The sequence below is a fragment of the Drosophila ficusphila genome, unplaced genomic scaffold (assembly GCF_018152265.1).
Source record: "Drosophila ficusphila isolate 14025-0441.05 unplaced genomic scaffold, ASM1815226v1 contig_414, whole genome shotgun sequence".
Taxonomy (NCBI): domain Eukaryota; kingdom Metazoa; phylum Arthropoda; class Insecta; order Diptera; family Drosophilidae; genus Drosophila; species Drosophila ficusphila.
This window is the reverse complement of record NW_025064328.1, coordinates 3496518-3518625: the sequence shown is the minus strand read 5'-3', so window position 1 is coordinate 3518625 and position 22108 is coordinate 3496518. Positions and strand designations below refer to the sequence as shown.

Below are 22108 nucleotides of genomic sequence, written 5' to 3'. Positions count from 1 at the left end.
TTTTTTTTTTTATGAAAGAAAAGTGTGGCATTTAACGGTATTTAAATACATAATTTATTGTATAATTAATAAGCAGCTTTGATTTACTACAAGCAACATCATGAGCATTCAATTTCAACATTTAAAATCGTCCAATAGAGATAGGTTCCTTTTTGGGAACAATTCGAATATAACTTGTTACATAGGTTAACATACATACATAACTACTGGTTTGATTATAATTTTATGAACTGCGTTTAAATTGTAAATTCCCTAAACAGTTTGCGTTGATTTATTATCAGTTGTTCCCTTATTGCACAATGCATTACTCGTAAGTGTAAATTGTAAAAATTATCATTCATGTGTCATAAAACTGCATATAAAATTGAACATAAAACTACCCAACACCGGAAATCATTTCTCGACCTCTGCGAATCTCGCCTCCCTATACTCTCTTCTATGTAAATGTATTTAGCTAACAGAATTTTCAACAATTTTTACACAAATCAACAAGGTAAATGGCTGCAATCATTGCACTAACTAAATGAAATCAATCCTAAAAACATAAACTAATGGACCCTGTGTTTCGTTACATTTTTGTTTGTTTGTTTGTTTGTATATAAGCGCCTCCAAAAATATTGTAAGGGTTTAGTTGGTCTCGGATTTCAATATCGTCCTTAGTGTGTCCACTTTATTTGCTATTGACTAAGTTCAGGAATTCCTCACGGGTCTTGGGATCGTCTCGGAATACGCCCAGCATAGTTGAGGTAACAGTTTTGCTGTTGATTTTCTGCACGCCACGCATCACCATGCACATGTGTCTAAAAAATAGGATCTCCAGTTTAACATTTGTTCTTGTTTGAAATGTAGTTCCAAACACTTACACTCCTTCTACTACAACGGCTACTCCAGCAGGTTGAACTGCCTGAGTTACTGCAACTGCAATTTGTTTCGTCAAGCGTTCCTGGACTTGCAGACGACGCGAAAAGATTTCCACAATGCTGAAAGAAAGGAAATAATTATTAATTATTATTATTCGCTTGAAGAGAGCAATCAGTTTATCCTGTTTAGATTTATATTTAGTCTCATCATACCGAGCCAATTTGCTGAGGCCTAGAATCTTGTTGCACGGCAAGTAACCAATGGAGACTTTGCCGTAGAAGGGCACTAAATGGTGCTCGCACATGGAGAACATTTCGATGTCCTTGACCACCACCATTTCGTCATGATCCTCATCGAACACGGCGCCATTCAGAACGTCTGAAAAAGAAAAAAAAAATGTTTAAAATATTTAACAGAATATAAAAAATTTTTATGGCCCAAGCGTGATTTGAACCCACAACATTCCAATCTGGAGTCGCCTCCAAGTTTGACTCAGAATGCACCACATACCCGGAGCGACTCAAATGCCTTGCCACTTGTGATTTATGGCGCGCGTAACTCGTGTTAGATTTATTTGCTGCATAACTGAATGTTAAGTTCAAGCGACTGTGAGTGCTAAAGTGGCTGCTTGGTGGGGGAATGGGGTATATGGCTCTGGCTTTATGGTTCTTGTGGAGTGTGAGCTTTCGCCGCACTCGCCTTAAACGACGTGCTCTTGAGATGCCCTGACAAGTTGCTCGGAATAAAGCCGCACACCCACTTTCCCGCTCTTAATGTACAGACCGGAAAGCTGCGTTTCCTGGCCAACTAACCAACCAACCAAGCCACCAGCCAACAACCAGCATCATCTGGTGGCTCCCTCAAACTCAATGTCAGATTGGCAAGTCACGTTGACTCGGGCTTCTTGGGTTCTTCGAATTCGGGTTAAACACAATCCGAGCCATTCTATTGCCGAAGGCTATTCACTTTCGTTTAACTCATTTAGCTTTCAAATGGCCAGCACACTTGCGTTGTTTGTTGTTGATCTTAAATTTACATGCGATTTTATTTGACAAACTGTAGAACCTGATTTTTATCTCGGACAACCGGTTCCTTGCTCGCTGTTAGCCGTATTATTCGCAATTCGGATTTGTTTTTCAAACCGCTCGCATTGATTACATGACAAGTTCAAATGTGATTGTCAGTGGAGATACAAGCGGAAAATGCAGGCCAAATAGTTTGTAACTTTAAAAGTAAATAAAATATGCCAAAAAATTCTTTGCTTTGTTTGATAAAAAAAACCAGAAATAACTTTATGGATCTTCATTGGTTTTTGGGTTTTATCTGACCACCAACAAGTGGTAATTATACTAATGCACTGTCGCGGACGGAGGAGGAACCCCCGATAAAGCTGGCGGGTGATTCACTAACAAGAAACTAGTTCTCGCATGCGGGGAAATCCAGGATGAGCAACGTCGCCCGAACACTGACCCGGTGCTAATTGCCCGAAATGAGGTGTGTGCTTACCTTCGAGACTCTGGTCGTAGCCCTTGGTGAAGTACAGCATGGCCTTGGCCGCCCGCTCCGGGGTCTTGATCAGTCCCTGGCGATCCGGATTCTCGCCGAGTCCGCCCAACAGCAGGCGGTACGAGCGGGCCATGTCCGGCAGCAGGGCCTCTCGCGTCGGCGGCTTGTGGTCCAGCTCCAGGTCGTGGTGGAACGTGCACTTCTCGTGGCCTGCAAGCATACGAATGCGTTCGTTATTGGAATCGTTATCATCGGCGATAGGGAGAGGCATTGCCCCTCCCCCTTTTAGGAGGGTTTGTGTGGCTGTCTAAGTACTAACCCCCTGCGACCTCTGAACCAAAACACTAACCCACTGATAGGCGGCTGGTTTATGTTCAACAAAAACAAATAAAAAAAAAAGCATAAAAGTTTGTCTTCCACCCCGCGCTTCGTGAGATTCATGAGGAGAACCTAGTTTTCGTTTTTGGAGTAGAATCTCTGGATTCCTGGGACTTGGCCTGACCCCCACCACTACCTGGCGTTGTCGATGTACGCGGTGTCATTGGTGTTTTCGGTTGTGTACCATCGCTATCCGGACTGCTGCCGTTGGTCTTGAGGATGAGCCGCGGCCGCTGGTTCCCGGTTCCCAGTGGTGCCACCTCCTCGCTGGGCGTTCCCTGTGGTTGCGGGATGGCCTCCTCCGGCTGGGCAGTTGGCACTCTGTCGGCCAGCGAGGAGGTGCCCGAGGTGCTACTTGTTGAGCAGACGCTGTTGTTGCGTCCGCGCGACAGGATGTGGGCCTGCGGGAAGTTGGTGTCGTCGATGGCGTCGTTCAGCTCGCTGGCACTCATCTCCGAGAGTTGGCGGGTGAAGCTCATGGCGGTGCGGCTACTCAGGTGTTTGTTTGCCACTCGACGAACGGAACTCTATTCAACGCACACAATCTTCGAACTTGGCCCGAGTTGTTTTCTATATGTTTTTTCTCGCTGGTGTCTTTCGATTTTTACTCGTAGCAACTCGTGGACTTTGGCGGTTTGTGTTGGCGCTTCGGGTGGCTCTGCTCTTCTGGTGGCTACTGTGGCCAGCGGTGCCAATAAGAACCTCTCGAGCGGAGCTTTGAGCGGCCGAAAGCTCTGCGTGTCAACACCCAACCACCACCCACCGCCCTGCAAGCTCTGCTGCGACTGGCGCTTAGCGGAGATTAAGTGAGCGGAACTAAGCCGCACTGAGCGCAGGCCCACAGTTTGGTGGCCATTGGCCAGTGGCTCTCAAACTGCATGCGTACTTGTTGCTCTGCCAGGAGACGCCAGCGGTACAGCATTTGACAAGGTAATAGCACAAGCATAAATACAAATGAATTGACTAAGAAAGTTCATTAGTATTTGCCACAAAAATATCTAGAAAACATTCAGTTATAGAATAGATTTAATCTGTAATTATTATTTTTTTTTTTAAGTCGAGTTACAGTTGAAAATGTTGGGCTTTTATTTTGACCTCAAACGTGCACTTCTATCCTTGGCGCCAAGTCAAAGTGGTCAAGGCTTTTTTCATTGTTTACGCAGATTGTTTGCCATATCCTTTAGTCTAGGCGCCTTATCCACTCGACTTGGTGCCAAATGTCAAGGGGTATTTAAAATACAAACTTTTTATTCAACACGCCTCAAAACGCGTTGAGTTCCTAAATTCTAACCACCGTCCATCCGTCCGCCTCTTCGGAACTCCAACAGGATGGCGCACCGCCTGCAACTTCGGAGCGATGACTTCGACGTTATTGGCGCCGTGCCGCGCGATCTATCCGTGATCAAGAATTTCATAAAGCGCGATTGCGCCATCAAGAAACTAATTGATATCGAGGAGGAGTTCCTGCAGGAGTGCGTACAACGTGGCGAAGATCCTATGAAGCCAAAGAAAAATGGCAGAGACAGTGTGTCACGGGGCAGGGGTTCGGATTCCAAGCCACCTGAACCCAAACCGAATCCCTGCGAGAGCCAAACCCCAGAGAATACACTGGCCTCGGACTACTGTGATCCCTGCCATCGTCTCAAGACGTCCGTGGTGTTGGAAGAGGTGAGTGGCCTTTTCTTGCAGTGTTTATCTCTACAATAGCATTTACTATATAGAAACGATAATAAGGTTGCCTTCTTACACAATTTTTAAACAAGCTGTAGGTACTATATATTTACTTATATAAAATTAAAGTTTAGATTGTTAACTAAGTTTGTATTTTTATCCGAAATACAGCTGACCAAGCCGGCTACCACAAATCCGGCGTTCAACAAAGCCCTACCGCCGTACTTCGACGAAGAGAGCGTGATGGGCAACTCGTTGCCGGTCAAGTTCCGTTTCCGCCGGAAGTTCAACAGATGCGACCAGGAGAAGAGCGACAATCTGATGTGCACCACGACACCGAGCACCAATGTGGTGGTGCTGACCAACTGCTGCGATGTGCTGGTTTGGCCCAGTCAGCGAGTGGCCCAGATGAACCGAGTGCCAGTGACCACTTTAACTGGGGAAGGCGATCTCACCGAGTACATGTTGGAGGAGGAGACCATTATGTAGACCACCAACTAACCACGAAATGACAGCGAGTATGGGAATCCAGTTTGGAACAAATCATTCAATAAAACATTCTGTTCACCCCCATCCAGTATTGTCCTTATTTCACTTGGGAAACCCTGCAGCATCTGACTTGTTGGGCTTCTATTGAAAGATTCTCTGGCCCAGCTGTTCAGATTTGCTTATTCTCTGCATAAATTCCGGGTCTCATCAATTTATGCCACTCGGATTCAAAGAATTGGGAATGCAAATCGTTTGGGGTTGAATCTGAAACATCTTGTTCTCTAACTTTTGAGTTGAAGGTTAGGAATAATAAATATCTTTTCAAACATTATCGAGACCCAATTATAATTTAACATTCTGTAACAAAATATGTATTTGGCATACAAATATATTATTTAGTCAGTGTGCGATTACAACGAACTAATAAGTTACACAAAATTATATTATTTTACCATAGAAAAAATGCTTTTTCAAATGAACTTTTTATTTTTTTGTTAGGGTTGAATAAATCGGTTGGAAATAGCACAGGCTGGTTTAGTTTACATAAAGCAAAGACAGCTGCAGATGACATAGACTTTTGATCTTTGACTTAACATGGCTACAGTAGAACCTGCCTAGGGGTGACAAATTTTTTGAATGGGTAATCCAAAAGAGAGCCTTAAAGGATTACCAAGGAATACTTCCAGACAACTTTTCAGATGGCTTACTATATGATAATCTTAGATATAGCAAATAGTTTCTTCCTGAGTGGTCGACCTGTGAACATGTAATGCAATTAAGCCACCATTAACATTTTCCACAGGGCAGGTGTTCTCTCCGGCTCCCCCAACTCGAAACGTGTAGCCCACAATTACGCATTACGGAACGAGGAATGAGAAATGCCTTTATAGAGCGACTATCGTGGGGCGATCACCGATCGGGGACTCCAAGCTGGCAGGGTTGCCACCGCCTGGCATTTTCTCGGAGAATTTTTTAAGTGGCTCAATTAGCGGCGTATGAAACACCCGCGAGGCTCGGCTTTTGCTCTCAGCCAGCCAGTTAGTTGAAGTCTTTTTTATTGACCGCAATCGCTCAAATGTGAAGTACTTGCTGCTCGGCTTATTAGTCACCGCGTCAGACTTAAAGACAAGCTCGATCTGAGGGGCAGTCGAAGAAACTGAAACTGAAAACGGCAAACAACGGCAAAAAGCCCACGAATCGAAACCGTTTGGAGCGCCGTACTCGCAATTAAACACTTTTTTAACCTTCACAAAAGTAGTTCAGGTCTGTGTACCCTCCCCTCATCCAACCTAACCACCCTACCTTTGGCCAAATACCGGATCACAGGGGTTTATGTCTTTGTCTCTATCTTTATCTTTGGCTCATGGCCCAGTGTTGAGCGCAGCGCTCTCGTTGAATCTGCCGATCGAATCCAAGTGCCATGTGCCAAGCGGCAAGCAAATCTTTCAATGTCAATGTCAATCAGCCCCCTTCCCCTCAGTTCAGTCCAGGCTGGTTGTTCAGTGCCAGAAGTTGGTGGCTCTCTAGCAACACCTTTTCCTCGCCGCTGTTCACTCGTGGGTGGTGCACACAGAACACAAAGTTCCTTTTGATATCCGGCACTCTGTGTGGTTTGCATATGGGACAGAAATCCGAGTCCGCGTTCTCGCTCTGCGGTTTATGTTCTCGGATTTATGTGGCCCAGCATCGCCGGATTCGGAATCGGAATCGGAGTAGGCTCATTATGCGCATCTGATTGAATTTCAATTGCTCTCTAAACTAATCTATGTGTGATGCAATATCGGTGCCAGATTACATCTCGGCGCCATCGGCCAACTCGAGGGGCTTGTGTTTCCCGGAAACCAGATCTAGATCTACATAAGTCTAGGGGTATCAATGAACTTGCGCGCACAAATCATGTTAGCAATTTTAGGGATTGTGGAGATCGTCAAACAAAGCGATACATTTAATAGGTGCTTTAAAACTTAGATTTATTTTTGGATGATAAATTATTTATAAGGAGTTTAAGGAACCAATTTCAGCATTTGCCTGTAAAAATGTAAATATGGTAATAGGCTTTGGACAAACCCCTTTTCTTAAATGATATCAGAAAACTTTATAAATGATTCCCCCAAGTCAATGAATCACATTCTGTGAAAAGTGCTAATTTGATTCACTTCTAGAATATTAATCATTTGGCAATGGGGCTTCCTTTATTCAATGATAGATAAAATTTTAAAAAATCAAACCATAAAAGCCCCTTATAATGGATCATAATAAAATTAAGAACCTCAAACATTTGTTACAGGATTTGGTTACCAGAAAAGGAAAAGTTTGTTTATTTTTCCTGTGAAAAATCACTTTTTAGTAAAACATCCCGCTACACGGAGCTAACTAATTGGTTCTTCCGGAGAACTCACCGCTTCCATTGCTGGCCAGCTCCAAGTTGAGCATTTCCAGTTTCAGCTGCTGGCTGTTTTTGGAGACCGCCAGTTCGGTGGTGGCGGCGGCGGAGGCTTCGCCCGTTGGGATCGTGGCAACGGAAACCGCATCCGCGGCGCCCTCGCCATTTTGGGAACTGCCATTTTGCTCGCTGGTCTGGGGCTTCATTTTGTTTATGATGTTTATTAACTGAATTTGTTGGGGGTGGCGGACTTTACTAGGACTCGGCTTTGGTTTGTGTTGCTGGTGTACGATCGCGTTGCGGATTTTTGTATTTGGCGCGCTCGCTCCGAATTTATCTGACGACTAAACCGCCCGAGATTTAGTTGAAACCTTTTTATTATGAAAAATCGAAAGTTCTGCCGCGAGACATCGCGGCGTATGAGCAATCTCTCTTCGTCCAAGTCTCGAGCGCAGTTATATCGCGCTCTGGCGTAATTGCTCTCCATTCGCCAAAGCTTTTCGCTTTTTCGCTCTCCGCTCCGGTTTGAAGCTTTACGGCTGGGAAGTGCGAGGACTCCAGGAAATCGGAGTTACTTGTTTGACGGTCGAAACTTTCCGAATACTTTTTGTTTTATATTTCAAAAAAACGCTGGCTGAGTAAACATTTAAACAAAAAAATCAAATAAAATAAAACAAAACACAGCCGTTAAACAAACGTTGGCGCCTGACTTCGGACCCCAAAGCAATAATTTCGCTTTGATAACCCGGCTGCGTTTGCATCGTTAACGGGTCGTTGGCAATTATCAGGCGATAGCGTTCGATTTGCAACAACACATCCATTTTCAGGTTAATTCGTGCCTGAAATTTGTTCGGTCATCGCGGTTCACTTGTCGCCTGATTGCGAGCCCCTTAAATTGAATTACGGCGGGACAGGAGACAGTAAGAAAAATTTCAATTCATCTCATCTAAAAAAATTATTGTTCTTTGGGGTTGCTATGAGCTATAATTCGTTAACTCAGAAAAGATTAAAAACAAAATAATACAAAGCGATTAAGTATACCATAATGATCTAAGATTTATTTTACATTTTGTTTTCCCACTCTGTTTGCCGGAGTAATTTCTGCTTGCAATAACAATTGCAGTTCACAAAGAATATTTTTCAATTGGCAGCTTAACTAATACGTTTGCGATCACAGGTATAGATACAAATACAGCTGAAAGATAAAAACTTAAGCTGCGCTTGCGCCCTTTCGCCGCCTTGAACGGCCAGTTAGTCATGCCTGCGAAATTATAAATAATATTAATTAGCCATTAATTGGACATTTACGTCTGATTTGCATGGCGGACAAAAAAAAAATTTAACTTTTAAATTTTCCAGCCATACTGCCGTCGTGATCCGCTTTTAATTGCATTCAATGTCATTAGCTGACGGCACAGCGACTTAAGTTATTCCCGGAAGGAAGTCGGACAAAGAGCCGGTTGAGCCAGGTGAGCACCTCCCACATCTCACAGCTCCTGTACCTCGCCGCCAACGCCCTGTTTGCCCTGGGCCTGCCGCTCCAGCTTCTCCTGTTCAATGTTCTCCAGTTGGGCCAGGGTCAGCAGCGAGATGCCCAGCTGGTCCTCGCGGGTAAACGGTTGCGCCATTCGCCTCAGCCATCGGCGTGCCAATTGCACCGCCTCCTCGGTACTCAGGTTACAGAAGCTGTCCACCAGGTGCTCCTGGATCCACTTGGGCAGACGTGACCTTTTGTCGTGCCGCGAGAAACGCTTGTCCGCAAAGATCATAATGCCGTAGTCCGTCTTTCCGCGCAACGCCCGACCCACGCACTGTGCCGCATGCCGCATGGCGTCGAAGGTCAGAAAGTCGTTCTCACGGATTTGGAACTGATCGCGCAGGTAGTCCAGGCGGGCCTTCAGAATCCGCGACTGCGTGTACACGTAGGGTATGCCGAACATGAGCACCGCGCGACCATAGTGATGGTCGAAATCCACACCCTCCGAGACCTTGCCACGCGCCACAGCCAGCAGCACCGCTCCACGACCACAATCGCAGGCCTGCAAGTCGAATTGAGAACGTTAGTTGGGGCTAATCAACTTTGGGAGCAATCTGTGTATACTCTTTCAATTGCAAGGTATAAGATAGGTGATATTGTCATTTAACATGTGAAATTAATATGTTGGAAGCACACTACAAATTATTCAAAGCTTTGGAGAACGTATTTAAAATATGTCATTATTAAAAGTTATTGTTTTGTTTAATAAAGTTCACCATGATAAGGTCAATGAATTAACTAATTTAAGAACATAAGTAATACACCTCAGTTGCGGTAAGGTTAAGAAATCATGTTGACTAAATCAACATGATCCAAGCAACAAGGGCTGGAGCGAAAAAGAGAGCGAGGTGGCTGTGTCAAGCTCATTTGATGAGAAGCCATACCAGTTTCGTTGGCCTTTTTGTGAAATTGAAAACATATATCTCACCTTAACATAGTTCATCAGGGCGTAGCTCGTCTCGGCATTGTCCTGGGTCTCGATGAATAGCAGCTTGTAGCGTAGCAAGGTGTCAACGATGCCTTGATCATACCACGAGGCCACCACAGACTCCAAGTACAAATATGATGTGAAGAAACAAACGATGCCGTCAGGCACGGTTTTTGCTACCTCCACCAGCAGCTGGCCATAATTCCTGATCACTGCTGTGTCTTCTCGAGTCTCAAACTTGGAAGAAATAGTAACCTGGTCATTTCCCTTGGACACAATCTGTAAGAAAAGAAAATTAACATATGTTCATCTACCTAATAATGTAAATAGTACCATAGGAAGAAGACATGGACGGGCCAGCGTCATGGTGAAGCTGCTCATGACCACGGGATCAAAATCGAGAATTTTCGGGTACATGTCCATGGGCGACAATGTTCCAGAGGTGATGACCACGGTCTGGAATCGTGAAAACACCGGAGCCATGGCAATAGAAGAGTCCAAGCAACTGAAATGCAAAATTGGATTCGACACTGTCGGCGTTTTGTCGTCAAAGGGTTCAATAATGATGGTGAAGCCCTTTGTGTAGGTGGACACTAGGGTGGCGAAATGTGTGATCTAAAAAATAAATCTTTCGTTAACATTGTTTTGGGTACATTCAAGATAAAAACGCACCAAAGTGAGAGCTCCGTACTCAGTCATATCACTGATTTCAAGGGTGCGCAACAAACTGGACAAACGCTCCGCGCAGAAACGCAAAGGTTTTCGTTCGATACAAATCTTTGAGGAAATATCCTTGAGGAAGCCGGCCGGCGACTCCTGAACGACATGATGTACTCGCAGTCTAGTCTTAATATACTCAATAAAGCGACGCAAAAAGCTGAGAAAGTGGTCGGCGTTGCGTATGTTTCCAGGCACCACCTCGGTTAGGACATCGTTGGGTAGGACTGGATTGGCCAAGATCATGTCCGTGTCCCGCTGAACGCTGGCATCCTTCAATCCCTGGACCATTCGCTGATACTCCTCGTTAAGCCGATTTGTATCCTCTTCGCGAATGCTGTAAAATACATAATTTGTTTAAACCAGGTCGATGAATCCGTTGACCCGGTCAACTTACTCCTGAACCAGTTTGGTGAGCTGATTCAACGCGTTTGTGCTGCGCTCCACAGTCCGTCTGTTGATCTTCACGCTCATCGAATCGATGCAAACGTTGTCGATGTTGTGCGCTTCATCAAAAACCACACAGGACTCGCGGCTCATCTCCTTAGATACCACCTGGGCTATCTTAGGATCTAGCAGATAGTGGTAACTGTATACCACGATGTGGGCGTGGGCAATCTGAAAAGGAATAGGGTGGACGTAAGTTCCTTTTTATGACTTAAGTTAACTATCACTTACAGCATATCGGGCCAAAAAATATGGACACCAGTTACGGGATCGTCCATATTCTTTGAGATCATCGATACTGTAAACGCCGACTGGCAATGTGGACTCCTTGCCCTCCAAGCTAAACCCCTCGAAATACTGGCCTAAAAAGAAATCCATCAGATCGGATTCTCCTTAATGCTGAAACAACGTTTCCTTACAAATTGGAGTCTCCGAATCCATTTCATGCCGGTCACGAATGTAACTCGCTGTGAGTCCGTAACACTTTCCATCCACCGCCTTGCCCTCGCGCTCCTTGCTGACCTCCGGATGAATGCACATGTTCTTTCGGGAACTGAGCACCAATCCCGTGAGTGGCGGCGGATTTGGACAATGGCGCTCGTAGTAGACCATCAGGTTCTGCAGCTCGGCTATGACCTTCTCGATCTCGGGAACTGTACGGGAACAGTAGATCAGCTTACGCACTGTCTCCGGATGCTCCACCATATATGCCACTATCAGGGAAAGCAAAGTGGCCGTCTTCCCGGTTCCCGAGGGCATCTCCAGTAGGCAGTGACCCTTGGCGTCCAGGCTACGCTTCAGTTCCAGCATGTAAGCATATTGCTCCGGGTAAATGTACTCGTACGGAAAGTACACCAACAGCCCATCCACGCTGAGCCTATGGGTTTGGAAGTTATGAATGATCCCGAGTTGAATTTATTTAGCTTACTTCATTTCGTGCTAATTTCAGGATAATCTGCAATTGTTTCAAAACAAGCGTGACCGGCAAGCCAGACCGCTAAAATTTACCGGTGCGCTCGGAAAAATATCCTAAAATATACAGACAAATTTACACTGGCCGACACAAAATTGGAGTTTCATTTGCAAAAATTTAAAGAAAAAATTTATGAAGCAACGCAAATTTAAAAACAAAAATATAAATGCAATTTGAATTTTGATTTAATTTATAATTATTAATTAAATAAATAACTGTATTATTAGTTGACCAGTGTTTTTTTGTGAAATATTTTGTTTAGTATTTTTACCCTTCAGAGCCGGTTGGTATTTTTGATCAACTGAATACCGGTCTTGTTAATAATAAACACTACTATAATTAAGTTCAAAGCTACTTTAAACGCATTTATTTACCTGAAAATTACCTCTAAGAATATCCATGGACGATTTAAATCCCCTGGCGGGCACGGCTCACCTTTTGGAAGAGGTTGACAGTTAGTATATGCAAGCGGTACCTGAAGAAGGAGTTTCAAATTGACTTTTTACAGAGAAGCTGATGGTGCTTTTGAGGGACGGGAGGACTCTGATCGGTTACCTACGATCCGTGGACCAGTTCGCCAACCTGGTGCTGCAGCGCACCATCGAGCGGATACACGTTGGCAACGAGTACGGTGACATTCCACGCGGAGTTTTCATCATTCGGGGCGAAAATGTGGTGCTGCTTGGCGAAATCGTAAGATTAAATGGAACGGCAAAGAACCATTGAGCAAAGATCTTTTTATTAACTCAAACAGGACCGCGAGAAGGAGCAGAAACTGCCACTTAAAGAAATCTCCGTCGATGAAATCTTAGACGCACAGCGCAGGGAACAGGAGCAACGGCAGGAGAAGCACCGTCTGGTTTCCAAGGCACTAAAGGAACGCGGCCTAGCCGTAGACGCAAATATAATCAACGAGGACTTCTGCTAGGACTTCATTTCTCTCTAAGCACATACATAGATAGATAAGGCTCAAATGATTTTCGTCACTTTGTATATTTGTACTGCATTAAAAAACTATGTTAAAATCTATGTACATAAGTAGCTATGTAACCTGTTCAGCCCGAACCGCCTGTCCCCGACCCCGTACCGCTCTCCTCGAGCAGAATGTACTTCTCCAGGATCTGGTACATCTCCACTTTGGCCTTGATTTTGTGGACGCGCGACAACTGACGCAGGTAGGCAGCTATTGATTTGCAGAAGAAGTCGTCTTCCGTTTCCGAGTGGTTGGGGGGCACGGCAACCGGTGGATTAGCTGTTTCTGGCGCTGAATGCTCCCGCTCCTGGCTAACATTGGGCACGCAGACCAAGTAGTTCAGGTCGGCCTGGCTAGGTTCCCCTGACTCACACGGCGTAGTAGAGTTTGGCTTTGGAGTGGCAGGGTCTGGATGAATGGTAACCACTTTAACCTTCTGTTCACACTCGGATCCCAGAAACTCTTCAAAACTCTCCTGATCCTGCTCCTGGCCTTCGTCAGCCTCTACGAGCACCGAATACGTTTCTGAGTGCGTGGTCTGCGCCTCCAGCTTGGCATCGTAATTCTGGTGTTCCTCGGCCTCGTCGTAAACCTGCGAGCCCTGCTCCTCAATCAGCGTGTCCGTGTCGAGAGGCAATCTAATGCGACGTCGTCGCATGTCTACTTTCATCCAGCCGGTTGGCTTTTGGTCCCGTACACGGTCGCGTCCTCCTCGCTCCCGTCTCTTGCGTACAAAGTCTCGCAGAAAGTCCATCTTTCGGAAGAAGTCGTTCTGGCCGAACTCGCCGGACGGATGCAGACGCTTTTGTTTAAGCTCCCGGGAATAACGATCCCTCAAACAGGTCCATCGACGCCTGGCGTCCATTGTCGATATGTTGAGGACATCTGCGACTTTGGCCCAGTCTTCCTCCTTGCGCTGCGAAAGCCGGAAAGAGGGCTGTTGTGGATCGTACAGCGACGGCGTCTCGCGGATGGTCTGGATCAGCAGGATGTCCGAGTCGTCCAGAGGACGGTGGTTCGAGCTCATTTTGTTTAATTCGAAATTATTATTATTAATGCAACTTGCAGTGCTGGTAAACGAAGCAGTGCAGAGAAGGGTGAGCGTTGGCAGTGGTGGCTCAAAAGTGTTGGAATGCGCTTTACTGTAATATAGTTGAGGTATTCTTTGATATTTAAAAATTTAGAACAGATTTTCTAAACAATTAGTCCGAAAACTTTGGGTAGCTATAAATTATTATTTATTAGCGTCAACGAAAAGACGAAGATTGCGCACGATCAAAAAAATTTCAACGAATATTCTTTATTTAGCGACGAACTTACTTGGAGCCTAGCTTGAAGAAGGTTTGCAAAGTCGGGGCGAACACACAGGGTAATTGTTTACAAGTGCGGTCCACGCTAAAAACAGCTTATAAAAATAAAATAAAATATGCAAATTATGTGTTTTTTGCTTTATTGAAGTCCAATATTAGGGAAATTTTAAAACTTTTTCAAAACATTACTCATTAAAATTGTTCTAGTATGAAAAATATACTAAAGTGTGGCGACTGTAAACGGTCACTCTCAGACACAATTTCCGAAAACGCCATGGCAACCGTCAACTTTACAGGTGTGGCAACGCTCGAGGCACTAGGGCAGCCATTTTTTTCACGCTTTGTAAAAAACTTTTTTAAAAGTTGTGGAAATTGTAGAAAAGTCAAAAAAAACAGTGCCTGACCAGTTTTAATCGCTTGTGCAGACCGACCAAAGTATGCAAAACTAAATTTTGTGTGTGCGCGCCGTGAGTGAACCGAACAATTGAACATGGAAACAGTGGTTGCCTTCAACAATGAGGTAAGTTATAGAGCCTTTTGCAACGAGGTGAGTTGTAGAGCCGGCGTGGTTACACAATGTTCGTTTGGAGTTTCAAAGTCCTTGGTGTGAAGAATAAGGATCAAAAGGCACAGGCAGATCACCGAAATTTTCCTCCGAGAAGCACCCGTCCAGGGTTGCTTCATGCGAGCCTCCGATAAACGATAACCCTGGCCCCAGAACCCGAGAAATCCCCTTACCCGTTAATTAACTCCTTCGGGCTTTTTTCCAGCTCTCCGGGCTCTATGACACCCGGCCGCCCATTTCCAAGGCCAAGATGGCCGCCATCACCAAGTCGGCGATGCGAGCCATCAAGCTGTACAAGCACGTCGTCCAGAGCGTGGAGAAGTTCATCCTCAAGTGCAAGCCGGAGTACAAGGTGCCCGGGCTGTACGTGATCGACTCGATAGTGCGCCAGTCTCGGCACCAGTACGGCATGGACAAGGACCTGTTTGCGCCCCGCTTCCAGCGCAACCTCACGGAAACCTTTGCCAATTTGTTTCGCTGCGCTCCGGAGGATAAGAGCCGCATTATCCGTGTGCTGAATCTGTGGCAGAAGAACAACGTCTTCAAGTCAGAGGTTATCCAGCCGATATTTGACTTGGCCGATCCGAATCACCCCATCTACCACCAGATGCCGCCGGTGGTCGGTGGCGGCGGACAGGGAGGCAATGTAGGTCCCGGACCAAGTAGCAGTGGGGCCCTCAGCCTGGCGGACATATCGAGTGGACCCAATGGCCTGAACAGCTCGGGAATGGGAAGCATGGAGCTAAGCATGAGCAGCGCTGCGGGAGATGATAAAATGGGCGCTATGCCCGATTTGTCGGTAAGTGATATATCTGGTTGAGGCTGTAAGGTGGCATCTGGTATTATTGGACACTGGCTAACTAACCCTTCATCTGCTATTCTGCTGCATTTACATTTCTCTGTCTCTCATGTCTTGCCCACTAACTGCACCTATTCGTCCTCGCTCACTCGCTAGCTGGGCCATGAGAAGTTTGGCGGTGGCAGCAGCAGTTCTAAGCGCCACTACTCGGATCAGCACTACTCGAAGCGCCAGTCAGGAGCCTCGTGCTCGTCCAAATCTAGCAAGTCGCATCATCACAAACGGGATTACGTGAAGAGCTCGCACGACCTTGACTACCAAGTGCGGGAGATCATCGAAGACGAGGACGACAACCTGCAAATGCTGATGGGCGATGACCACCACTGCATGGGCGACGACTCACCGCCCACTTCATCCAAGCTGTTAGACGTATGACGAGCCCCATTAACACTTCATTTAGATAGTTTTGTTTGGCTTTAGTTTTCACTTGCTGTTATAACTTAAGTTTTATCATTGTAAAATACCTTGTAACCTACTCTTGCAGAACAACAATCTCAAGCAGCTGCTGAACGATCCTAATGTGATCCGGCAACTGCAGACGCTGCAGAACTTCCAGAAGTTCAAGCAGCAGGAGGAGAACCAGAAGCATCGCTATCCGGATGATGCACTGCAGCAGCACTTCCAGAACGTAATGAAGGTACACCGCCGTTTTTAACTTGGTTGTTCTTTTTATAATAATAATCTGCTTTCAGGGAAATGCTGGCATGCCGCCGGGCATGGGAATGGGCATGGGCATGAGCATCAATTTAAACGACAGCATGGACCTCAACAAGGATGTCGAGTTCATATCGGAGCAACAGACCATCGAGGTATACCTTCTAACTTTTTCTATCTATCATAGTTATATCAGCAAAGTGTATGCTGTTTTCCAACCGCTGTTGGCTTACAGCATAAACATCGCTGATCAACAGTGTTCTATTAGTTTGTAGTCGGCAGTCGCATCAGATGCCATTTGCCTTGTGCTGACGTGCAGTTGAACCGGATAACGTGCCCAAAATGTTGTTATACCCGTTAAAGTATTGGTGGTGTTCGAGACCAAGTAGATTCATATAATGATTTGTGGGGTGATTCTGCACTATTTAACCATAATCATAATATATTTAAAGAGACAATCTGAATATCTTAACTTTAACTTATTGCGGAAACCCGTTTAGTCAATATAAGATGCCTTTGTGCCATTTATTAACTACTTAATATCCTTAACATATTTTTGAATTTCAAAACAATTTCAAATATTTGAATAAGTCAATGAAATAGTAAATGGTTAAAAAAATATATATATAAAAGAGAAGCCAAAGGTAAGGTTTTAAAAGCCACGTAATGTCCGGCGGAACAACCCATTACCCGATGCTATAACAACGTTTGGTAAGTTCTTAATATGTAAATCAAAATGTTGCTCGAAAACGAAAAATTCCAATTAGTCTGAAAGAATTATGAGAATCGCCAAAAGTCTAAAGCGTAACAGAACCACACGTCAACACACGCCAAAGAATGCAGTTTATTCAGTCTATAATATCGTTCGTTTACCCCAAACCCAATTCCAATTCCAATCCCTATTCCGCTCCAATCACCACCATTCTGGACCCAATCAACTTTTAAGCTTACCAAAATGTAAACGTTTTTATCACGTATCACTTCTCTCAAATTTCTTGCAAACACTCCCGTTTCCGATAGGTGATCAACCTGGATGGTGCCGATTCGCGGAGTCCGACGCCCGACCGTGAACGCTACAAGCGCAGCCGCCGGAGCAGTCGCAGCCGCTCGAGATCTCCGCGTGGACGAGGGGCCGGGGGAGCCGGAGGAGGTGGTGCCGGCGACCGAAGGAGACGCAATTCTCGGTCCAGATCGCGCAGCCGATCGCCACGTTCCAGCCGTCGGAGAGGATCGCGCGACCGGGATCGCATGGATCGAAGCAACAGGGACAAGGAACGCGAGCACGAGCGTGAGCGTCGCAAGAAGGGCTTGCCGGAGATCAAGAAGGAGCACCTCAGTGGTAACTATAACAGCTAATCATAAAATGGTTCTCAACGTGCTCAAGCAGTTGGTGCAATGAGATCCATTTTCATCTCTTTTTTTTGTTTTTTATTCTTTTTTTTTCTGCTAATCCAGAAAACTTTCTTTCCTTTCTCTGCAGCTCATTGACTCGGTTGACGTGTGTGTGTGTTAAGCTTTAGAGATTCAGGCATATTTTAAAACTACCCTCCCTACTCTATTAAAAATTAGTTTTCGAGCAATGTTTGGGAGCAATCCCGATTTACATATACCTAAGGACTACCTATATAAAGAAGTCTATGAAAAATAGGTTCAGATATAAAACCACGTTATGTTTGGACTTTATTGAACTAAAAATGACTTTTTTATTGAATGCCATTACATTTGTTTCCACATTCAAAAATGGTTAGAATAAAAAAGTTTATCAAACTATATGAAAGAAACAACAGTTTAAAATAAATGTACGTGATTTGGTATGTGACTATAAAGAATGGTCTTTTGTCGTAACACCCAATTATTGTTTTTTGCGACAATGATCGACAATTTAAAGTTAACATAGAATGTTTTGATTTGTTTTACGAGATTATCGGTCGATTCGCATTTCAGATTGATTACTTTATAATTTTTCGCCCATTTACCTATTCACATTTCTTTTGATATATCACTTGAAGATTGCTTATAATGAACACAGTCTACATATGTTCCAAACTGTTGGATCACATTTTTTTATATTTAAAAATAAGATTCCTAATAATTACACTCACACTTCAACGTAGAAAATGGGCTTCCAACTAATTGATTTGCTAAACTCTAACGCGGCGTTAAATTTTTGACTTTCAGTGTGCAGCACAACGCTGTGGGTGGGGCACCTGTCGAAGCTTGTCTACCAGGAGGAGCTGTCCGACACCTTTGGCGAGTATGGCGATATAGTCAGCATAGATCAAATTGTTCCGCGCGGATGCGCCTTCATTGTAATGAATCGACGCCAGGACGCTCACAAGGCCATGCAAGCGCTGAAGAACCACAAATTGCAAGGACGCGCCATCACCATTTCGTGGGCTGCCGGCAAGGGTGTGAAGAGCAAAGAGTGGAAGGACTTCTGGGACCTCGAACTGGGCGTCACCTACATTCCTTGGTCCAAACTGGGTCCAGATACGGATTTTGACGCCCTGGAGGAAGGCGGCATGTTTGACGAGGACACCATGCCCATTCAGATGAAGCAGAAGATCAATCAGGCAAAGAACGCCGGCAAGGACAACAAGGGTCCGTCCGTTGCTGAGGTAGCTGGTGCACCAGGTGTTGGTGTTCCGCCACCAGGTCTGATCTTTGGCATCGACACCACCCAGCCACCGCCGGTTGGCCCAGTCGGACCTGTAGGTCCGCCACCCGGTCCGGGTGCACCACCTCCGGCTCTCATGGGCATGGTTAGGGGACAATTCCCGATGGCGCCACCCATGGGCATTAACATGCCCCCGCCGATGATGATGCCGCCAACGAATTTACCGCCACCGATGATGATGCCAACGACCACCATGCCACCGCCCATGATGATGCCGCCAACTATGATGCCGCCTGGTTTTCCAGGTAACTTAAAATTTAATTTACCAAAAAAGAATTTGATCTTAATTCATTTTACATTTTATTTCAGGCATTGGTGGACCTCCGCACCCCATGGGATTGCCACCAGGAGCTCCGTTTCCACCGCCCGGAGCTGTTCCACCCCCGATGCCCGGCGGCGGACCTTCTTCTGCAAATAGCGGCAACGTGAGCGACGATCAAATGGACATCGAGATGGACCTAGAGGACGCCCCTCCTCCGCCTCCGCAACAACAACCTAACTTCAATCCGTCGCCCAACAATGCCGAGGTGTCACCAGCGGCCTTGGCAAATGAGATGTTCCAGCAACGTGATCGCGATCGTGACAGGGATCGCTCTCGAGGTCCAGGCAACTCGCGGTGGGGCGGCCGAGATGATGTGGTCGAAGCGGCCGAGCGTTGGCGCGCCGAGAATGGCGGCGGTGGAGGTGGTGGACCTGGACCCGGACCTGGATCTGGACCAGGACCGAACGCAGCCTTCAACGAGGCTCGAGCGCGTCTCAACCTAAACCCGATTGATCACGGAATGCCAAGGCCGGACTTCATGGGTAAGTGGAAAGAAAAATGGCAAAAGGAATTCCAGCTAATCAATTTCTCTGTGCTCCGCAGATTTTGAGAATCGTGGAGGACCTGGAGGACCACGGGGAATGGGACCACGTGGAAACCATAACGGCGGCCCTGGGGGCGACTTTTTCCCGCCAAACATGAATCACAATCGATTTAATCAGCCCACCAGCCTGATGCAAATGCGCATCCCGCCACCGGCGGCCTTTAATCAGCGCATGGGCGGTCCGGCTGGAAACGGTGGGAACGGCGTCGGACCCATGTTCATGCGGAACCAAGGAGGCGGCGGTGGCGGACCAGGCGGTGGTGGACCCGGCGGTGGCCCGGGAGGTAGACAGCAAGGACCAGGTGAGGATTAAAGTGGAGCATAAATTCAAAAACACAACGCATAGAAGGCCTTAAATTTGATTCCTTAGGACAAATTTCATTTGTTAAAACATGTATTACAAAACAATTATAAATTAAACTTTTATAAAACATCGAATAAATGATAATGAGCTAAGCGACCATTTAATATTTGGAAAAGAAATTCTTGAAGAAACTGCAAACATGAATAAAGATTTGTTTTATAAATAAATTAACTAAGAAATATGTTGAAAATTAAACTATATTTCTTTAGATGCTAACTGTTACTTTCCTTCGAAAATTCTTAAATATTAGTTTGTACTATAGAAGTTATAAAGTGTAGTAGGTTTTTAATGTTAAAAGGAGAATTTATTTATCCAAAACCTTAATTATTTCCGTAAAAGAAAGTTACCTAATCGATTAGTAAATAGTTTAGACATGCTTTGGTACATTTTGTTTGGATTAGTATATAATATCTCTTTTTCTTGCAGGTTTCTTTAATCCTCGGAACCCCTTCAATGACAACCAACGTGGACGCGGAGGGCAAGGAGGAAGCGGAGGACGTGGCATGGGCGGAGGTGGCCCTGGCGGTCGAGGGCGTTGGAGCGACGATGAAGACGAGGGCGGTAACAACTTTAAGCGACGTGGTGGTCCGGGTGGTCCTGGTGGAAATCGATTCCGCGGTGATCGCGGAGGCGAAATGATGGACGATCGTCGTGGCAACAATCAGCGAGGCGGTCGCGGAGGTCCGCGTGAGGATAGGGAACGTCCGGGCTTTGGTAACAGACGTGGTTCGCGAGACGACAGCAACCGGCACTCAATAAGTTCCACTGAGGAGGGCAGCAAGCCGACTCCGGCACCGGAGTCCGAAGCTAAGCCTAAAAATGCTGAAACGGCAACCGCCAATGCCAATGTAGGAGCGCCGCCCACGACCACGAGGACAGACACCGAGGAGGACTGGGACCAGGAGCTTCAAGACTACGATGCGCGAATGGAAGCTCAAAAGCCAGTTGAAGTTACTTCTCTGACGACAGATAGTCCGTCTCAAGAACAGAAACCGGCGGAGGAGACCCAAAGCTTTGCCAGGCCAGCTGAAATTGCGAACGATTCAGCGGTTGCCAAACCGCCGATAGAAACTTCAGCCGCCTGTACACCGCTCTATGACGAGTTGCCACCGCCAGCGATCCCCCAGTCCCAGGCTCAATCCTCGAGAGAAGCCGATATCTCTCCACCCAGCCCGGAGCCTAAAGTTATTCACACAGAGGCTGCGCCCAAAGAGGAATCGGTTCCAGCGCCGGCTGCGGAACCCCAAGCGTTGGCTCCACCTTCAGAGGAGCCCGAACCACAAGCTGCGTCCGCCGAAGTCGATGCGGATGCCAAAAGCGATGCCGCAGCTGAAGCCGAAGCATAGACGACAGACAGATCAACTGAGGAACAAACGCAACTTTGAGCAAATTCAACAGAAACTGTAATTTATGATTTTCCTTACCAAGTAACTTAAGTGTAACTCCATACATGCGAAAATTTTACCATTTTTAACCTGAGATTACGCAGCATTTGTTGACGAGAGTGGGTCGGACGCTTTTTAAAATCAGATTCGGTTCAATTCGCGTAATTTAACTTGTCGTACAATAGGAACCACAACTATCAAGGACTACGTGGAGCAACAGACACACACAGATATAGCAAATAACTAGCAAAGGAAACGAATTGTATGGACAGGAAATTGACAGGGGAGCTTGCGAAGATGTAGAAGCCCAATCATAAACAAATCAGCAATCGCAAAACTTGAAATGTTTATTATTTTGTTATGTATTTAGTTTTAAGAGTATATTTAACACTCAGATTGTTTCTAATGCGCAGATTCTAGGTACACGCATAATAATGTACAATTCAAATATACCTATATTATCGGATACTATAAAATAAAAAGTGAAAAACATTAACGCATTAAGAGTTCTCCGGGCACCTAAACAATTTTTTTTTAAATAAACAATTTACTATTGCGGCAACGC

At 45.7% G+C, this 22108-nt stretch overlaps 6 protein-coding genes across 10 annotated transcripts; 3 read left to right on the top strand and 3 right to left on the bottom strand.

Annotated features, from left to right (window-relative positions):
• Positions 1-30: 30 nt before the first annotated feature.
• On the bottom strand, positions 31-7635 carry LOC108087849 (GTP cyclohydrolase 1). Of its 3 annotated transcripts, none has more exons than XM_017185430.2 (5): positions 7305-7635; positions 2368-2577; positions 1074-1239; positions 864-980; positions 31-800 (listed from the first exon to the last, which is right to left on the bottom strand). In XM_017185430.2, the coding sequence occupies exons 1-5, from the start codon at positions 7492-7494 to the stop codon at positions 671-673; spliced, it is 813 nt and encodes a 270-aa protein (XP_017040919.1). In that variant the 5' UTR covers positions 7495-7635; the 3' UTR covers positions 31-670. The 3 variants fall into 3 exon arrangements, with proteins under 3 accessions (XP_017040919.1, XP_017040917.1, XP_017040918.1); XM_017185428.2 differs by lacking the exon at positions 7305-7635 and adding an exon at positions 2882-3427; XM_017185429.2 differs by lacking the exon at positions 7305-7635 and adding an exon at positions 2930-3427.
• On the top strand, positions 3934-4989 carry LOC108087851. Its single transcript, XM_017185431.2, has 2 exons — positions 3934-4413; positions 4588-4989. Exons 1-2 carry the CDS (start codon positions 4075-4077, stop codon positions 4903-4905), a joined length of 657 nt encoding a protein of 218 aa, XP_017040920.1. The 5' UTR covers positions 3934-4074; the 3' UTR covers positions 4906-4989.
• A 684-nt stretch (positions 7636-8319) lies between the features above and the next one.
• On the bottom strand, positions 8320-11935 carry LOC108087863 (general transcription and DNA repair factor IIH helicase subunit XPD). The gene is made up of 8 exons (XM_017185447.1): positions 11846-11935; positions 11337-11794; positions 11149-11279; positions 10868-11088; positions 10426-10807; positions 10087-10368; positions 9754-10032; positions 8320-9327 (listed from the first exon to the last, which is right to left on the bottom strand). The coding sequence occupies exons 1-8, from the start codon at positions 11848-11850 to the stop codon at positions 8776-8778; spliced, it is 2310 nt and encodes a 769-aa protein (XP_017040936.1). The 5' UTR covers positions 11851-11935; the 3' UTR covers positions 8320-8775.
• Positions 11936-12194: 259 nt separating this feature from the next.
• Positions 12195-12919, top strand: LOC108087869 (U6 snRNA-associated Sm-like protein LSm1). Its single transcript, XM_017185453.2, has 3 exons — positions 12195-12344; positions 12399-12583; positions 12645-12919. Exons 1-3 carry the CDS (start codon positions 12290-12292, stop codon positions 12816-12818), a joined length of 414 nt encoding a protein of 137 aa, XP_017040942.1. The 5' UTR covers positions 12195-12289; the 3' UTR covers positions 12819-12919.
• LOC108087868 lies at positions 12865-13972 on the bottom strand. Its single transcript, XM_017185452.1, has one exon. It carries the CDS (start codon positions 13888-13890, stop codon positions 12946-12948), a length of 945 nt encoding a protein of 314 aa, XP_017040941.1. The 5' UTR covers positions 13891-13972; the 3' UTR covers positions 12865-12945.
• A 474-nt stretch (positions 13973-14446) lies between these two features.
• Positions 14447-22039, top strand: LOC108087830 (SR-related and CTD-associated factor 4). 3 transcript variants are annotated; one of them, XM_017185401.2, is made up of 10 exons: positions 14447-14693; positions 14944-15537; positions 15694-15966; positions 16082-16234; positions 16290-16406; positions 17272-17590; positions 18430-19173; positions 19238-19732; positions 19794-20096; positions 20585-22039. In XM_017185401.2, exons 1-10 carry the CDS (start codon positions 14664-14666, stop codon positions 21502-21504), a joined length of 3948 nt encoding a protein of 1315 aa, XP_017040890.1. In that variant the 5' UTR covers positions 14447-14663; the 3' UTR covers positions 21505-22039. The 3 variants fall into 3 exon arrangements, with proteins under 3 accessions (XP_017040890.1, XP_017040891.1, XP_017040892.1); XM_017185402.2 differs by lacking the exon at positions 15694-15966; XM_017185403.2 differs by lacking the exons at positions 17272-17590; positions 19238-19732; positions 19794-20096; positions 20585-22039 and having other exon boundaries at positions 14448-14693; positions 18430-18642.
• Positions 22040-22108: the final 69 nt, after the last annotated feature.

Bases quoted from the DNA above. Each gene is read 5' to 3' on its own strand.
- LOC108087849 (XM_017185428.2), bottom strand. From the start codon at position 3,224: ATGAGCTTCACCCGCCAACTCTCGGAGATGAGTGCCAGCGAGCTGAAC. The intron at 2,578-2,881 runs GTAGTGGTGGGG...GTATGCTTGCAG, and splicing joins GCGTACATCGACAACGCCAG to GCCACGAGAAGTGCACGTTC. The intron at 801-863 runs GTAAGTGTTTGG...CCTATTTTTTAG, and splicing joins GCCGTTGTAGTAGAAGGAGT to ACACATGTGCATGGTGATGC.
- LOC108087851 (XM_017185431.2), top strand. From the start codon at position 4,075: ATGGCGCACCGCCTGCAACTTCGGAGCGATGACTTCGACGTTATTGGC. The intron at 4,414-4,587 runs GTGAGTGGCCTT...TCCGAAATACAG, and splicing joins CGTCCGTGGTGTTGGAAGAG to CTGACCAAGCCGGCTACCAC.
- LOC108087863 (XM_017185447.1), bottom strand. The intron at 11,089-11,148 runs GTAAGTGATAGT...ATTCCTTTTCAG, and splicing joins ATTTTTTGGCCCGATATGCT to ATTGCCCACGCCCACATCGT. The intron at 9,328-9,753 runs GTGAGATATATG...TTCGACTTGCAG, and splicing joins CCCTGATGAACTATGTTAAG to GCCTGCGATTGTGGTCGTGG.
- LOC108087869 (XM_017185453.2), top strand. From the start codon at position 12,290: ATGGACGATTTAAATCCCCTGGCGGGCACGGCTCACCTTTTGGAAGAG. The intron at 12,345-12,398 runs GTTAGTATATGC...GACTTTTTACAG, and splicing joins CCTTTTGGAAGAGGTTGACA to AGAAGCTGATGGTGCTTTTG. The intron at 12,584-12,644 runs GTAAGATTAAAT...TAACTCAAACAG, and splicing joins TGGTGCTGCTTGGCGAAATC to GACCGCGAGAAGGAGCAGAA.
- LOC108087830 (XM_017185401.2), top strand. From the start codon at position 14,664: ATGGAAACAGTGGTTGCCTTCAACAATGAG. The intron at 19,174-19,237 runs GTAACTTAAAAT...ATTTTATTTCAG, and splicing joins GATGCCGCCTGGTTTTCCAG to GCATTGGTGGACCTCCGCAC. The intron at 19,733-19,793 runs GTAAGTGGAAAG...TGTGCTCCGCAG, and splicing joins GCCAAGGCCGGACTTCATGG to ATTTTGAGAATCGTGGAGGA.
- LOC108087868 (XM_017185452.1), bottom strand. From the start codon at position 13,890: ATGAGCTCGAACCACCGTCCTCTGGACGACTCGGACATCCTGCTGATC.